The sequence below is a fragment of the Gymnogyps californianus genome, chromosome 1, assembly GCF_018139145.2.
Source record: "Gymnogyps californianus isolate 813 chromosome 1, ASM1813914v2, whole genome shotgun sequence".
In the NCBI taxonomy this organism is placed as follows: domain Eukaryota; kingdom Metazoa; phylum Chordata; class Aves; order Accipitriformes; family Cathartidae; genus Gymnogyps; species Gymnogyps californianus.
Window position 1 is genome coordinate 45,664,555 of NC_059471.1, and position 17,496 is coordinate 45,682,050.

The 17,496-nt window shown below is 40.0% G+C and overlaps 1 protein-coding gene across 2 annotated transcripts in view; it reads right to left on the reverse strand.

Annotated features, from left to right (window-relative positions):
* TBC1D4 (TBC1 domain family member 4) overlaps positions 1 to 17,496 on the reverse strand; it is a 113,336-nt gene that overhangs the window by 22,176 nt on the left and 73,664 nt on the right. Inside the window, exons 5-11 of one of the 2 annotated variants that reach the window (XM_050898847.1) lie at positions 16,141 to 16,273; positions 14,171 to 14,262; positions 13,259 to 13,369; positions 12,497 to 12,616; positions 8,844 to 8,918; positions 7,606 to 7,832; positions 5,601 to 5,750 (exon numbers count right to left, since the gene is read on the reverse strand). In XM_050898847.1, the coding sequence (XP_050754804.1) occupies positions 5,601 to 5,750; positions 7,606 to 7,832; positions 8,844 to 8,918; positions 12,497 to 12,616; positions 13,259 to 13,369; positions 14,171 to 14,262; positions 16,141 to 16,273 (908 nt within the window). The remainder of the gene's footprint in view (positions 1 to 5,600; positions 5,751 to 7,605; positions 7,833 to 8,843; positions 8,919 to 12,496; positions 12,617 to 13,258; positions 13,370 to 14,170; positions 14,263 to 16,140; positions 16,274 to 17,496) is intronic. The other variant, XM_050898856.1, reaches the window with a different exon arrangement.

Here is a 17,496-nt window from a genome sequence, read left to right on the forward strand (position 1 = left end):
GAACTGAATGCAAACTAGGACATGATTGCAAAAATTGATTTTTTTTTTTTTTTTACTTTACTTTCTTTTATTTATTTTAAGAAAATGACAACTAGATTATGGTACAGCTTCTACATCAGGATATTTCAGCTTGGTAAAACAGACATATGAAAGGGCAAAGCCAAACAGTTGAATAGAGAAATTCCACCAAATGGAGTATTTCCAATTTACTTTACTTACCGTTACTGTTTTAATCACTTAACATACCTCCCATGCAGCTCTGGAAAACGATAACAATGTAATACTTTGTATTTAAGACAAATGCATCACAGTTCAGTTTGAAGAATAATGATTCTCCATAAGGCTACTTAGCCTATGCTCCTGACCCAACACAGAAACCAAAATGCATTCATCAGCTTGTATGCAATAAAAAATGAAAAGCTTTTTCCAATATAATGCCTCAAATATTTCAGTCTGTACTTTCATCCTTAAGCTGTTGCAAGTGATAGCCCAAGTACTCAAGAGTACAGAGTACTGATCATCTAAGCTTTTTATCTCCAGTAACTGCAACTCAGTTTCACCAAAGCATCATCCCATTCACTAGTCTATCAGATAATGCATAGTATGAAGATGAGACAGCTAGTTTAGGAAGAAGGGGGGGGGGGGGCGTGTAGAAAAATGAATAAACCCAAAAAACTTGTTCAGATTACAAACATGCTTATTGCTTGGTTTCAATTACCTAAATCTCTTGCCAAAACTGTTCTTTAAAATGCTCCCAAAGACCGATATTCAAAAAACCACAAAGCTACCCCATTTCTTGTGAACTCTTTACGCAATACATATCTGAATTATTTTGCACTTGAGTCCACGCAAGCCAACTGACTTGAGAATAAATACTGTTGCTGCTCATGCCAAGGTTTGCATTTTCCCCAGTTCGCTTTCATTTCAACTTCTTGATTGCTCTAAGTAGCAATTGAATCAACTCGACCTACTTTGCAATTTGGAGGCTGGGATGGTACAAAATCCCCCAGATCAAGTACAGAAAGACAGCTAATATTTCAACTCCCAGGACTTAAGCTGGCAGAAGCCTATATGTAAGCCTAATACATCAAGTATTCCTCTGCTTTGGGAGGAGGAAAAACTACTTCCTATCAGTTTACACCTCTCCATGGGTTCTCACTCCTGTCATATATTTTTATTCTCAATAATTACTTTCTGCTATTTTGTTTAAAGAACATTCTCAAGTATTTTACTTTCTTCATGAGAAATGAAGCTGTTTTAAAAAAGCAATCTGTTGAAATTCAAGTGGCAATAAGTCATCTTAAATTATCCTTGCATAACAATGCAATGAACAGAGACTGTGTGAGCTAGTCAAACCTATGCTGAAAGCTGTCCCATTTTTAAAAGTGCTGCTTTTATTTTTATATTAAAAAACCAAACAAATTCTTCCAATAGCCTAGCTTTCAGGAGTAGCTGATGAATAAAAGCCAGAAATTCCAGAAGTCACAGAAACGAAAGTTTAAAAGCAGATTATGCTCTCAAATTCCTGTTTGTTTACCTGTATGTTGGAAGGACTTATTTTTTTTTTTTAATCCTTATGTGTGCTTGTGTTCAATATTAAATGCTGCACAACACACTTGTCAAAAGTCAAGATTATGTGGACCGCTTCCACTCTAGACAAATGAATTGACAATGCAGTAAAAACATTCTGAAGGCACCTATTAATATTGTGTTGATGCCCAACTTTACTATACTGTTCACTCCTTAAAGCAGAAAACATACTGGTGTTTTCTCTCTTCCACAGAAAGCATCATAGCAGTGATCATTAGAATTTAACCCAAAAAGCTTAGCCTCCCCACAAACATTAGGAAAAAAGACATGTCTTTCACCATAGTGAACTTATCTGAAGAATACGTTTTTTCCTCCTGGCTTTAGGTATCTCCAACACAGCCCTTTAAATCCTAGCAAGTCAACGGAGGCTTCCTTTTTAATGGAGGTGAAGACACTTTTAGGGCATGTTTCATGCTTTCTAAATTAAGATGTTCCCAGTGACAGGCACAACTGGCTGTATTAGTGTTCAGGAAGGAAGGTAGATAAATAGGCAGGATCAGTTCCGTAAATGTCAGAATATTAAAGACAATCACATTAGGATGAGAGCAACTGTGCTGCAGAAACACCAACCTCTCTCCATTGATTAGATGAGATGAAGATATCTACAGTCAGGTGAAAGGCACTGTACCCTGCATCTCCAACACCCTACTATTAGTTTCTGAGATTGTGGCCATGTGCCAAAATGTGATGTAAACATGGATCAGAATCATCTTCTATACAGCAGCCAATACATAAAGACACATACATAATAAGCAGAGTTGCTTTTTAACACCCAGCTCCCCAGCTGGCCCTGGCTTGGTGTTATTTGCATAGGCCCATCTGACTGCTACAAATCAAACATCTTTCTAAAATGAATTCCAACTGAAACTGGCTCTGCACAGCCTGCACATCAAACTGGCTCCTGCACATCGAAGTTCACCAGAACACCAAGAAAAGCTGCCCGCTGCATCATGTGTAATCTCAAAGCTACATGATACAGGAAGTCAGACTATAAAGAATTTTTCGCCAGTGCAATGTGGCTAGGATACACTTCATGAATGTGTAGTAACCATGATTATTCTTAGAGAGGAAAAAGCACTGAAGTTTTAATTAGAGTTCCTAACAGTTAAACAGCTTATAGTCTTCAGATTGTAAGGGACTGCCACACGGTGCTCAATTCCAACCTAACATACACTCACAGGAGAATCCTAAGAACACCTCACACTGAGCCTATTGGGATAGAAGATGGTCCTCTCTGTGAAAAATAGCCAAAGGAAAAAACAAAAAACAAACAAAAAACCCCCCCACCAAACCCACAAGAAAAAACACACCATAAAAAATTTGAACTTGCTCTCATTCTTAAACCTGATGGCACAACACACATTTGCAAGCTAAATCAGGGAAAGCTTAAAGAGTTTCAGCCACCATGAGTTGGACAATATATTTCATTCTCCATTAGCCAGTTCAAGTGACAGTTGGATTACCTCAGTCACTCTTATCACATCAGCATTATTCATTTGGCACTTCTTTCTGACTACGTTTGTTGTATTCACTTCATGAACCCAACTAGAGGCCAACACTTCATCCTTGCTACTGCAATTTCCTCACCATGACAGTTCAGGCCCAGTTGCTCCCAGCAAGATCTATAGCTAATGAGATCCCATTTTCACATAAGTTTTTGTGCAAATTCAAGATCAAATGGTATCAGAAACCTTTATACTATAAAACGTAAGTAGAAACAGGGTGGTCTTCTGGGAATTGCTCCTAATTTGAAATCTCCCCACCCTACCGTTCAAAACTCCATTACAATGAAAGGCAGTATCTTGACTAGCATGCATAACCAATTCCAAAAAGGGTAATATCTCAGAAATTTCAGCTTGGAATTATCCGGCATTAAAGTACAGTTTTAGCACAATACTCAATACCTACATTCCCCAAATCCAGAAAGCTAGGTTTAATGGGATCCAGCTGCCTGTACAAACTAACCTGGGCGTTGGTTCAGCTTGGACCAAGTCTGCTAACTGAAGGGAATGCAGAAACAAAGTTGGACTGGAACCCAAATAAGAGGTAGTCTGTAAGAGACAGGTTATTTTTTTGCCATTTCTCTGCACACCCTGGCGTGCACTCATCAGTTTCTTTAATTTCAACTTTAATAATTCACCTGCTACTTAGTCTAGTGTTACTGCAGTGTAGTAGGGAATGGAAAATCTAGGCATCCAATTCACTTATATAGCAGCCACTACTGGATGCAAGGTTTAGAACAGGAGATATTAAAAGCCTACTTCTACACTGGACAAGATGTCAATCTCTCCTCTCAAATTTCAAAAACATACACTGCTTATTCCTTATTCATTTGTGCTTGGGTAAAAAGGTGGGGTCACCTTCAAGTGACTCCCTCTTCAAAACTGAAATATTTCTAAGACTGGTTTTGGAAAGACCTCTGAAAATTAAGTAATGATTAGTTTACATTATCCCTCTATTAGAAGGTGAGTCTAGACAATTTACCATTTACTTCTTAAAAGCTGTGGGATTGGGGGGGTGGATGAGGGGGGGGCCAGCAGGGGTCCCGCCACTATAAGGCTATGCGGTCACCTTCCTGTAAGGATGTCTCACCTTATTCCACTTACATACAAGTTATTCTGCTGGAAGGACCCCAACTGTAGAAATTTCCCACTAGGTGTTTTGTAATTGTGTCTACATTACAGTATTTGGCTGCATGCTGTACACCAATTACAGATTAGAGGCCAGAAAGAGACAATTTAAATGTCAGTGAAATCAAGGTAGGATACAGTGTGCTTAAGGAGATGATACATACTTTGTATTTATTCTAACCTATATTTTATTAGAGATGACTCACCCAAACTGTACCTTAAAGCCACCTTTAGGTCAACCACCTCTCACATTTGTTTGTATATTTACGTAATTTTTTACAGTCTACCCTAAAATGGAGATGACAAACTAATACGTGTTTAATGAAACTGCACTCCACAAGGTGAAAAGATTTCTTTAGGTACCCCTAAAAACTTCCACATCCATCTCATACAACTGAAATCCCCATGTATTAAGAGTCCTAACACACCCAGAATCCAGATCTCAACAACACTTGTTTTTGGTAAGAATGAAATCTACTGTTATTTTTCCAGGGAGAAAGCCATAAAAGCACTTTCTACAACTCCACAGTCTTCTGTTGGGAACGATTAGGGGAGAGCCACACTCAGAGATGAAAAGTACCACAAACACAAGTATAGTTCAGCGAACAAGGACAGACTGACGATAGAAAAAGGAGTTGCCATTGGCAGAAGAGAAATAAAAAGGCCAGCAACTGGCAAAAAAACATCATGAAGTTCAAAACTATGGCTTCATCTTATTCACTATAGGCCTACTTCAGAGAAATAACCCATATGCAGTTTCCTCAAGCACCCTCCTGAAGGAGGGCCTATTCTTACAGTAAAAAGAAGTGCGACTTCCATTCAGATACTCAGTCTTTCACACTGATGTCAGAAAGCCCTTGTATCTTCGCTTCTTCCCTGCTCCTCTTCAACTGGAAGTTATTTGCCGGTTCTCTCTAAATATCTCACAGCTAGTATCACCCAGATAACTTGGCATTTCCCCTTCCTCATGCACAGGCATCCCACGTTAGTACTGTACACTCTTCACATTGCTCTTCTCTTATTTTCACATGCCAATGATCACAGCAACACATGCTGGTTTGCATTCAGCAGAGAAAGCATTAAATTGGCGTGACACTTCTAAAAACCATTGCATTTCAAGTGACAAACCAATGCAGCAGATTTGTAACACTGCAACAGAAACAGGTCAGAGCTACTAGATGTCAGCAGACAAGCCTCTATTTTTAACAGGCTTTTTTGGCCAAAAGCCTGTTCGCCCATTTGCATCAAGTACTTAGGAAGGCTGTTAGAAATGCAGGAGCACAAGGCAGAGTGGGAGAGATCCCATGTGCTGCATTGCACTGGGAATCCTGTTGTTAAGCTGGTGGCACTGAAGAACCAGGCAGGAGACAACACTCTCACCTCTTGGAGAGGTCACTTTCTGGGTGCTGGAGTAACCTTCCTGAGCCCTGGTAAAAGCTTTTCAGGAAAGAAGGGGCAGAGACAGAGGAGGGGAGACCAGGTGACACAGATTCACTCTCACTGAGAGCGCGCCGAACCCCGACCATAGGACTGTGCAGGCAACAAGAGAACACAGCAGATGGGTCAGCATGGATTTGAATATAACAACAAAACATCCAGATTAAAGATACTGGCCAAGTACCTCATCTGGGCTTACAGTAATTTTGTTTCCCAGAAGATAAAATGTACCAAGTGCACTACTGGGCAGTTTCCCTGATGATATTGATTTTGCTGTTACAGCTTCTTTCTTTTAAGAAACATTTCAATGACACTGCAGAACAGGCAGACCACCTTATTTCTTTAGCCTTATTTATTCTCAAAGCAAGTTCAGAAAAAGAATCTCTGAAACTTTCAGAAAATATCCTTAAAAACCTGCTTCCAATAACATGAACCACCTTGTTTCTTCCCTTCAGTTTTCTCTTGCTTTTGTAAGTAACGTATTGCTAGAACACATTAGAAAGTAGAGATTATTTAAATGCAGTATTTTTGGATAAATTTTTGTGAAGTGTTTAAATCAAGAAAGATAGTCCTACTACACAGTTAAACATTACTTAATAATAGTAACAAGTGTTGGGGGGACATAAAAAATAATTCAGTTTCTTTTAATTAACATTTTTGATTAATCCTCAATAGGAAAGGACAGAAGGAAAATCCCAGCCTAGAACCAAGTTGTTACAAACTGTTTTGACTGAAAATCTGCTGATGATGCCACTTAATCAGCGACTTCTTAAAAGATATTACAAAGAAGTGAAGTCAGCAAGTCCTTCAGTTTGAACTGTCAGGGTTTCCTGTTTGCATACAACATGGTCAGTGGAAAACAAAAATAACCAAAGTTTATCTCAGTAAAAAACACATTATTTATCTCTTCAGAAACACAATGTAACAATGCTACTTCAAGGCTAGTTTCTTACCCTTCACCCCCTTCCTTTCTCTTAAACAGAACAGACTTTTTTACCTTTCTCTACAAGCTGGTGCGGCATTCACACTGATATTTTAATCTAGACATCAACAGGTGAGAAATTATTATTTAAAGCCATTTTTAGAAAGAGCCTACAAAAAGCATAATTGCAGCCAAGCATTGAAACAGACGAGTAGTTTGGAGAAAGTGCTCCTCCAACAGAAAAAATTCAGGTCATCTGGGCCTGAATCTTGTAAAGGTTTTGGAGTTTGCATGGTCACTTACTGCAGATAGCCAGGATGGAGGCAGAGAAAGTACAACCGAAGAGGCCCACAATGAACTGTGGTGACCTCTTCTGACTGAGTGAAGGAACTCCTGAAGGAACAGTGTTCTACATGTTAATAGCTGGAGAGTCTCCAAAAAAGAAAGGGAAAGAAGTTACAGAGGGAAGCTCCGGAGAAAGGCAAACAGAGCAATCGCATGCCTCGCAGTTCAGTGGAGGTGTTTCATCTTTAAGGCCTTTTGTGAGACTCCTCACCAGTTTTAATTCTGGACATACTCTCTGGGAGCTTTGGCTAACACAGTCACAGACACTTGAAGCTGTCAGTGCCTTTTTCATCCTGGCGTGACGGTCAGGCGACCGTCTCTGCAGTTAAAAGCGGCAAGGACCTCTTCTCCAAAGGGCCTGACTACCAACACTGCCAAAAAGGCTCAGCTGAGAGGTGACAAATAAATAAATAAATAAATAGATCAGTGCCAGTATCTAGCCCGATGATCAATTCGCTGGATTGATGCTTCCCCTGAATCACTAATTCAGGGATTAGTGAGTTACTGCAAAGCACCAAACTACTCGGAGGCAGAGAAGACAGGCTGAAAACAAACAAATAAATAAATAAATGAAACCCAGAGCGGTGCAGAAACAGCTTCTGTAAGAAGGAACATGGGTGAGGCTCATGTACCGAAATCGCAGGAGACAGCAGGCGCGTGGCGCGGCATGCCCTGACTCACCTTGTCGCCTCGACGCAGCTCTGCCGCAGCAGTGGGGACCGGACACTCTGGGACCTCCCGTTCTGGAAGGTTATCCTCCGTCTGGCACTGGAGGGGGGGTGGCTGAAGGTGTGCGCACGCCTCCTGAACTGGGGGGAGTCCAAGTCTTCCTCGGGAAACGGCTGCCAGGCTGAGGACACAGGGGACGCCGGAGGAGTAGCTGGTGGGGAATCGCCCGGCGAAGCGTCCTGAAAGGAAGTGCTGGCGGAGTGAGGCCTGCCGCTCTGCGCCCTGCGAGAGCTCTCGCCTAACCCCACGGGCCGCGCGCCGCATCGGGGCACCAAAGCCTCTCCCCCTTCTTGGTCATGGCCTATTGTATGCTAATTATCACCAAAACCAGACATCCTTCGATAATTTACTCCAAACCAGCAGCGTCCTTCTTTAAAAAAAAAAAAAAAAAGGAGGGAGGAATAAAAATATATATACAATGCAAACAACATACTAATTACTCTAGGCATCCTCTCACAGGGATCAGCATTCCAGCTACCGGACCTCTGGCTCTTTCAGGAGAACACAGGAATTGAAAAGACTAGGGAAACTGCTTTTAGCTAGTTTCCTCGACATATCGCGAGCATACTTCCTGTACCGTCATAGTGATATCCTGGAAGAGAGACTGTTATTACACAGCCAGTTTATGAGTAACTGTAGCAGGAAAACCGTAACAGAATCTTCACCTCCTGGGAAAACCAGCAACCAATCCTCATGTGAAGTAAAACATTAAAAACAGGAAACAAAAAGAAAGTGAACAGAGTTCTGCCCGCTCGCCCCCACACAGCATCCCCAACAGCTGGTTTTAGGTCAAAAATTCTTACTTCCCTAAAGCAACTATTACTTACAGAAAGGATTTTTCACCTTCAGAGCACTTCCTTTTGTTGAGATATGACCTTTTTTAATTACTTCAGTGAAACAAGGCAGAAGCTGACCAGAAATTCCCTGCTTTTTGTAGAAGCAAGGGAAGTGTAGAAAAAAAGGACTGGCAATCAAACAATAGATTAAAGCTGAAGCTTCAAGTCAACATATATGCCAGCTTTCTTACACCCCTCGCCTCCCAGTGGAAACTCTTATTTTGTAAGTTTTTGAGTTTTGTAAATTGATGTGCTTTGTGCTACTTCCTTCAAATCGAAGCAGAGTGCCACATTTATACTTCATTAACACCCGTGCATGAAAACGTGCCAATTTTAACTAAGCTCCTTACGTACTTTGTCAGAAGCAAGGCTGTTGCAGCGCTCAAAGCTGTCCACGCTTCCCAGGCGGCCGCGCATTCTGTTGGCTCCCTGCAAGAAAAAAGGCGAGTAATTTAATCTGGTCTTTTTCTTCTTTTTCTGAAGGTTAAGCAAAGATGGCAACAGCTGTGCAGGTGAACACAGGACAGTTCAGGCATGTGACAACGTTTGACATAAGACCACAGATCATGGGGCAAGCACTGGATTTTACAAGCAGTGACATCTTTAGCCGGCAAAACTGTATCTTCTCCCTCCTTGTTCCCAGGAGTTTTAAACCTGCAGCTCTGTTGTCTGAAGCAACTGAGTATTTCCTGATCCATTTGAGGCAAAATAGCTGAGTTGGCTTAAACAGCTGAGTTCAAAAAGCTCCAGACTTCAGTACTGTGCATGCACTGCAGCTAATGGATGCATTTGACACACTACAATCTCAACAGAGAGTTTACTCCATATCTAGACATTTCAGACAAATTAAGTCCACCGGGGCAAAAGTAGTGAAAGGACTAAAACTGGGGAAAAACACTCTCTGGCTGCAAATCCAGCCAAATAACACCAGATACAAACAAGACTTTTCAATTGTAATGCAGCTAACCCTGAGACCAATTTGCTAGCAATTGGCGTTAGCAGATCTTTGCCGAACTTGTTAACAGTCATCTGGTTTCACAGGAAGAGGGGATAGAGCCACAATACTTCTGACTACCTTCCACTCCTAACTTTAACTCCCATGAAACATTGGTGATATATGCTGTTGGACACTTCTGACTGCTGAAGTAAGTTGCTTTCGGTACTTTATCAGGGGAAAAATAGTCTAGGTTTTAGGAAAACTATCGATAGAGCTCCTCTTGGTATGCTTGCAACTCCAGGGGAAGTTTTGTCAACATCAGCAGTATTTATTTAGCCTCCTTTTTCCTGGTAAGGTTTATTTTCAAGACTTAAAGTACATTATCCCATCTAAGCTCATTACCAATTAATACTCTGCCTAAAGCATCTCTTCACTGACCCTCACAATAAAAAAAGAGCAAAGGATAACTTGGAAGTTTCTCACTAGCTTTAAAAACACACACTTTTGGCAGTTTAAGAAGGGCTTTTTGGTTCAGAAAAACCAACAACAGAAGAGGTTAGTGCAGCATGGGCTGGAAGAAATCTGTTCATGAGGTCAAACAGAGGTTATATTTATTTTTCTGAGGTACCTCATTAGGAAGCCACAGCCTGTTTTCAGTTCAAACCTGACAAAAATAAGATCAGTCCAGCAAAACAAACAAGTGAAAAAGTGACATTCCTCTGGGACTAAGTGAAGTCATAGCACAGAACCAGCATGTTTCCCTATGGTGATTAGTGAGCAGCTACTCCTTCAGGTAGCTTAAAATGTCACTTGATGCTATTTACCTAGCTAAGAAGCCACCCACTTAAAGTGTTCCTAGATATCTGGTTACTACATACTTACTTCTAATTTTGCTAAGATTAAGGCTGCGCAAGCCTCTCCCCCCCATATACTGACTTTTACTTTTTACTTAAATCTCTTTATCTACAAAAAGATGCTGAATGCCAACTTTAAAAAAAACCCTGAAGTTCTTTCCTGGTCTCTTTGTAACAAAATGCACTTTAAAATAAAGATGATAAGTCAAGCATAATTAGCATCCCATTACGTCAATACCACATGATTTGCAGCTGGCTTAAGGAGGGGAAAACCCACCACACCAACAGGTATTTGGTGCCTAAATACCTTTAGGAATTAGCCACAATCCATTAGGTTTGTTGTAATAGCCTGATGAAGAATAAGAACTATCGAAACAGTCATTGTATAACACATGTATGCACATAACGCACAGTATACATGCACAGAGATACTCATCGTATATACCTGCTTTAACTAAATAATCAGTGGTTGAGCTGCACTGTAAATTATTTTTCTCGGTCTTGCATTGTGTAACCTTTAAATGGACCTGCAAGGGTGAACCCCTATGTGTATCATGATTCACTACAACATACTGCTGTTCCTGATCTATTCCAGTTTCAGGTTAAAGATGAGACAAGCTTCCTCACAACAGCAAGTCTGCTTCATAAACAGCAAACTTAAAATGGCCCTAATCCAGATTCGGGTGTGCACTTCTCTTGAACTCAATCATGGACTGTGTAGATCCTTATACTACAACATGCAGCATGTCACAGTGGCCCTGGTGAGAAGGAACATACTATATCAAAACCAACAATATATAAGCAATTTCCCTTCAGAGACTCTTCAACTTAAGCAGTGCATTTCGTCTAAATGATTTTTCCTTGACGTGATCAGAGTGCTAGTGTGTGCGTATATGGCAGGGCTGCTTTACTGGGTTATTCCCAGTGATGTATGCCCGTTCCACAACCACTGCAGGGTTAGTGACCCACCGTCAGAGCTGGATCACTTTCCAGTCACATGTCCTTTAGATGTGGAAAAGAAATCAGACTCAGCACAGGCATGACTGTAGCTGTCACCATTTGATGATATTCCAGAGTGCTGAAATTATTCAGATCTGACAGTCATCACCCTCTTTTGTGTGCGCGCTCTCTCTCTCTCCATATTCAGACCAAGTCCCTAGTGTGTAAAACTTGCTACACAACATAGGTCAGATTTGACCAGGAGATTTTTAATGCTAGCTTCAGTCCTGGATCAAATTCACGCCTAACCTTATGTTCTAAGGATTCTCCCTGGCAAATAATATTTTGCCTCCTTTATAGGGAACATCTGTGGCATCCTACATTTGTAAGTTACTTTATGACATGCCCATATAAGCTGCAGGACAAGTGCAACTTAGGCCTTGATTAGCATGGTGCTTTTAAACTTACTAGCAGAAGAAACTTAATTTCACTGCTCCAAATTATATTTAGACCTCACCATCCAGTATCCACAGCTCATCACACTTTTTCTGTAATGACATACTGGATCCCAGGTACCCAGCCTTCTTCAGTTACTCCTCTATATGCCTCTTCTGTGCTTTCAGGACTCTCCCGACTGAGCAGGGGACACTAAGCAAAACTTGCAATTCAGACTACTTCTTTATAAGAGAGTTCCAGTAATTATCTGCATTTCCACATCATATCTGGCTAGCAACACTGAAATGAAGAACTCCTCACTTTTTAAGTCTATTGCTTTTTTTTTTTTCCCCTGCAAAAGGACAACTTTGTTACTACTTTCTCAAGATTCTTAGTGACCAATATGAGCAATTTTAGCTATGAGAGGTAAGGCCTTACTTCTCAGAACAGAAAGATTTCCAGTTTATGCAGGCACATTTATTCACACTTTCAAAAAAAGATAACATGTCTCTTTATGTGATCATGCAACCATCCTGATTAACTTTTTTTATTCTGAAGCAACACATCTGATAATGCTCAGCTAACTCACTTGCCAACTACCATGAACGTTCATTATTCAGAAATTTGCCTTTTTTTCCCTCTGTATGTGTGGCCTTACCATAAACTTTCTAGCACAGTTAAGTCACAATCAACCCAGCTGTAACTCTCAGATTTCACAATAGGGATATCACTTCATTAAGTATTTATCAGACTGAGGCCAAAAAACAACAAAAAAAAATCTGATAGGTCTTTACTGTCAAGGATATCTGGGATTGCTGCTGACAATGAGTTGTTAGTCTTACCCTTGAGAAGATATTTTCCAGAGAGCTAGTCAAGGATTTCTTGGCCTTGTTTTTCAGAATGTCAAGTTTAAACCTGCCACCACTGGTGGTGCTTTCTGGAATCACACTGTTAGAAACGGTCTGTTGAAATGAGCAAGGACACAATTCAGCTTTGGCAATTCTTTTTGCAATTGCAGACCTCCAAAGGCTAGAGCCGAACCAAGTTACATAATAAACAACACACCGTTGGCCTTTATTAAAAAAAACACCACAAACAAAAAAAACAAAATAAAAAACCCACTTCCCCAAAACCACAAATCCACAAAAAAAACACAGTTTAAGGCACATTCCATCCCTAAAGACTATCTTGTAAAAGCATATCAATTTAACAATACTCTTACCCATTCCTTTGCTAGATAAGTTCGTAGTTTAAACTGAAACCAATGCCCTCTTCATCCCTATTCTCCCTAGAAATAACTGTTTGGGAGTGGGGATCAGGGAGGAAGGAAAAGGACAGAAGAGGTATCCTCACACTGTAAGGAAATCTAGACCTAAAAACTAATTGGTTGTCTTTCTTCCCTCCCCTTCCTGCCCCCCAAACTTAAAAAAAACAAGCATGCCACTATAAATCAAATCAAATTACTTCTCTTTCACAGTCCTCTCAATTACAATACCCAGCTTCAGCTATCCCTGATGAACTCTAGCAGTGGCCCTGCTAGTATTCAAGGTTGCATTTTAATAGGGTGGGAGGAGGGAGAGGAATAATACAAAAATAAGCTTTACCGATGGTGCTTCACCAATGTGAATGTGCGTTTTCTGCTTAGTTTCACAGAGTTGGCGTAGATGTAAGATCACAAGTTCATTTTCCTCCTGGTCATTGTCAGGCTTCATTTTCTGTCAGTAACAGCAAAGAAAAGAAAAAAGGTTGCCTTTCAAGTCATCATTTGCTTATTTTCCTTTCCACAGGTATGCATTCTTTGAAATTAATATACTGATACGCCAGATGCCAGAGTGCACTATTAGTATGTCAAATTGCACTACTGTTTGTATGCCTTCATATTCCTGAGCAAAATAGACCAAAACTTTCTGTATGGAAAATGTTACAGGCTGTGGAGAGGAGGGAGCCTTAGGCCAACACATTTTGTTTTCTATGGTCGTCTGCCATTGTGTAGCCTTATAAATGGAATAAGGAACCCCGGAAAACCAAACAGCCACTTCCTTCTTTGGGCAGCTAGAGAAGAGCGTAGCCTTTGGAAGCCTAAATTATTGCATACTTCATCCACTTGAGTACACTGGCTTACACCAGAATCTTGCCTCAGAATAAGTCAAAAAAGACAACTTCTGAAAATGCCAGACACATTCCTGATACCTGCATGTCTCACCTGTTCTCAACTCACTCTCACATCACTTTCAAGTAGGGAAATGTGTTTATAGATGAAGAACTAAGCTCAGAAAAAAAATACTCTGGATATGAACACAGAGCATCTCAACAGACTTGGGAATCAAAACTTTTCCGATAGCAGTATATCACATGAGGTTAGGTTGGAGCATGCTATTTCACTACGATGTTTGGTGGAAAAATAGTAAATTCTCGATCAACTACGTAACAAACCAAACATAATCAAAAGCAAAAATGTCTAGTCCATTTTATCATGGCCTTCTTCAAATTTGAAAGAACAGCTTCTAATGTATTACCTGAACACGTTCAAAAATGTCTGCTTGCTCATTATCAGTTAGTGACGACAGATGTCTCTGAATTACAAGTTTGGCTCTTGGTGGATACAGTCCTGAGAAAAGAAAGGAACATTAAAGCTTCTAGATTCTCAAACGATCTCTCAAAAAACTTTTGAAAAAAGTGATAGTAGATGATAAAAGCCTGCATTTGAGTTTATACAAGTTTAATGTATGACAGTTGTATATCTGCAGTATACATGATACAAAATACTTCAGTTTTTGCTAGACCACGTGGTTTTGTCTCCTTTCTTTAGCAGTAAAAATAGAACTAGCAGCAGCTAAGTGGCTGGCTCCTGTGTAAAAGGTTGTGCTCCCTACCCCACTGGTGTCTTCTGTCCTAGTACCAAGAGATCACTGACAGCTGGAAGCCTGACAACTGTATGGGAGAGGAGGAAGAGAGGAACAGATCAGGGATATGACTGGAGAGATACTCAATGCACAGGACACTCAGAAGTTTTCAGATGCTTTTAACTGAAAAATTTAGATGCATTTCTACACAAGGAAAGAGTAGGGTACAGGTCATACCAGAGAACTGAAGACACTTTTAAAAGCAAGAACTTTTAAAAGCTGTAAGAAAAAGGAAAGAATTTCTGATGTTCGATAAAGCACACATTTGCTCACAGAGTTTGTTCTAGGAAGCTACAAAAGCCATGGGGGAAAATAAAACCCCCGAATCAGATGAAGATATATGGTTTTTCCATCCAAGGTAGGTATCACTCATAAAAAATTGCCATCAGAACAGATAAAGAGTTTTCCAAAGTCATGAAGCTCTAGGTTTGATTATGATAAACTTCTAGACTCTAAACAAAGCAGAGGGATAAAAACAATGGGACACTAAAATAAGTTCTCCAGTCACTAAGTACAAAGTTTATGAAACTACTATTATGGTACTCAAGTTGTTGCCCTAGAAGAGATTTTATTTTGATACTGGATACTCATCCCAGGCTTGCAAGTACCTGTGTTCAAGATACTTACACTGCCTTATACAGCAGCCTCTATAGTTTTTCATTTACAGAAGACTTTCCCAGTTAAGCTTTATCACTTCTGAATATCTGTTGTTAAACCCAGAAAATACCAGTCACAACCTAACAGAATTTCACTCCACTAAGATTTTATACTTTGCTTTTCATCCACCAGAGGGAGGTAAGTAGCAATAGTGACTTTTAATGAATGGGAGAACTGGCGATTACCGGCACCATCATCACCAGACCAGAAGATACAAGACTACTGTAACATACTTGCTTTTTTTGCATACAGCACTTCGCAAGGAGACATAGTGGAGTAACTATAAAAATAGGATCCTGCTACTAACTTTTTTTTTTTTTTAAATTCTATCTTGTAAGATTTTTTGCATGTGTTCTGGCATACCTCACTTCCAGAGAAACTACAAAGGTTTGTCTATTCATATTTGAAGCCAGGTAGTTGCCTTAACTTTCTTTATTAGATATTAATCTCCTAACTTAATCATTTATTTCCCCCATAATAGAGCTAGGTTTTGAAGTGTGTAAGAGAATAAACACAAAGAAGGAAAAAATAACCCCACACAGGAAAGAATGAACACACAAGAAAACAAGACCCTTTTTGATCACAACTGTCTTTTTACGACCCATTTTGAAAGCATGCACCTTCAGAAAAAAAAACCAAATGGAAGGTGAACTGGTGGGGTTTTCTGCTCTGCTAAACATTTAAGAGAGGTATGATGATGAAAGAGTATGTATTTAACAGAAGCTATACTATATTCAGTTGCAATATCATTACTTCTATCACCTCCACTTGATTACAGAGAGTGCAAAGCGATGGTAAGAATTGCTTACTGGGATACTTTTCCCTCTGTTCTTACATAATTTAAGTTGAAAGCGCATGGTTAACGTAATTAAAATTCTTCTAGAATAATCAGAAAAACACAATTAGAAAATAAACTCAGCTGCTACCTTCAATTCTTTCACAAAGTTTGTGCAATGAATGCATAGGGCAGGCCTCACACAGTTTAATCTGCGTCTTGGCATTTTGCAGAGCTGCAGCAGTGCTAAAGGCTTGTTTCAGGGTAAGCATTACCTCATCAACCTATAGGGGAAGGAGGGAAAAGACAGTATATAAACAAAAATGCATGCCATATACATCAAATTAGATTTATAAATCACGATAGACAGGTGCTTTACAACCAAAAAAAACCCCATCTGCTGTCTTCTAAAGAGATCAAGGTTGTATTCCCAGCTTTCTGCCTTTTCTGTGGATGCTCATCATCTTCAAGTTCAGCTAGACAGCGTAATTTTGAGTATCTAACTGCAGCTACTCAAGTGGACTGGGCAAGCAGCTGCTGTTTTAAGAAGCTTCAAGTGGGAATTTTTGGCTTGAATATATGCTGGCTAAATAAAAAGCATTTATTTCTTTTTCTTTAGCTTCAAGTTTCTCCTGTAAACTGCACATGCTCCCTCTCAATGACTGTCCTCCCATCACTGTACCATTTTAGCACAAAACCCCACAGACCCATCCTGCTGACAGACAGGAGCTTCCCACAGCAGTTCACTTTTCTCCAGGCTACTAGACTGGCTACCAGCTTCATTACAATCACTAACTTATCTCTAAGTACTGCCAGCTTGCCTTGCAGTCTGCCCTGGTCTTTCCTCTGCCACTACCAAATACAGCAGTGCTATATTCCCACATACCAGCACTGGAAAAGCTGAACTTTTGTGTAAGAAAGGTCAAGGTGACAGTGTTTCTCCATCCTCATTCAAATACGCTCCCAGACCTTATATACAAAGCTCTTGGAGTTCCCCTGTCTGTATTTTAGGGGAATACAATGCTTATTAAAAGCTGTTAATACTTGAGTCTTCGCATTAGCATGGAAAGGAGACAACAGCTTGATGACAATCTTAGGAAAGAAATCAGTACTCCAGAATCAAGTTCTTGCTCTTACCTGTTGCTTTTTTTATAAGCAGGAAGAAGAAAGCTGAAATATTTGAGGCCAAAATCATACAGTCTAACACTGAAAACATACAGACTTTTTTGAGGGTCTGCCACTTGGGAAAATAAATAAATAAATGGCACCTGAATGTGGACATTTGAACTAGTTTGTGTCCTGATATGTTTAGGGTTTGTTTATTTTTTTATTTATTAAAACCCACAGTTTTAAGCACTGCCAGTAATTTCTGGATGCTCTCTCTTCTTACCAGTAAAGCAGGGCATTGAACAATGAATATCCGTCTTGCAACACAGATTGATAATTTTTTAGTTGGCAACAATGCCTCTCAAATGGAAGATCTACAGAACAGTGCTAAGCATATGCA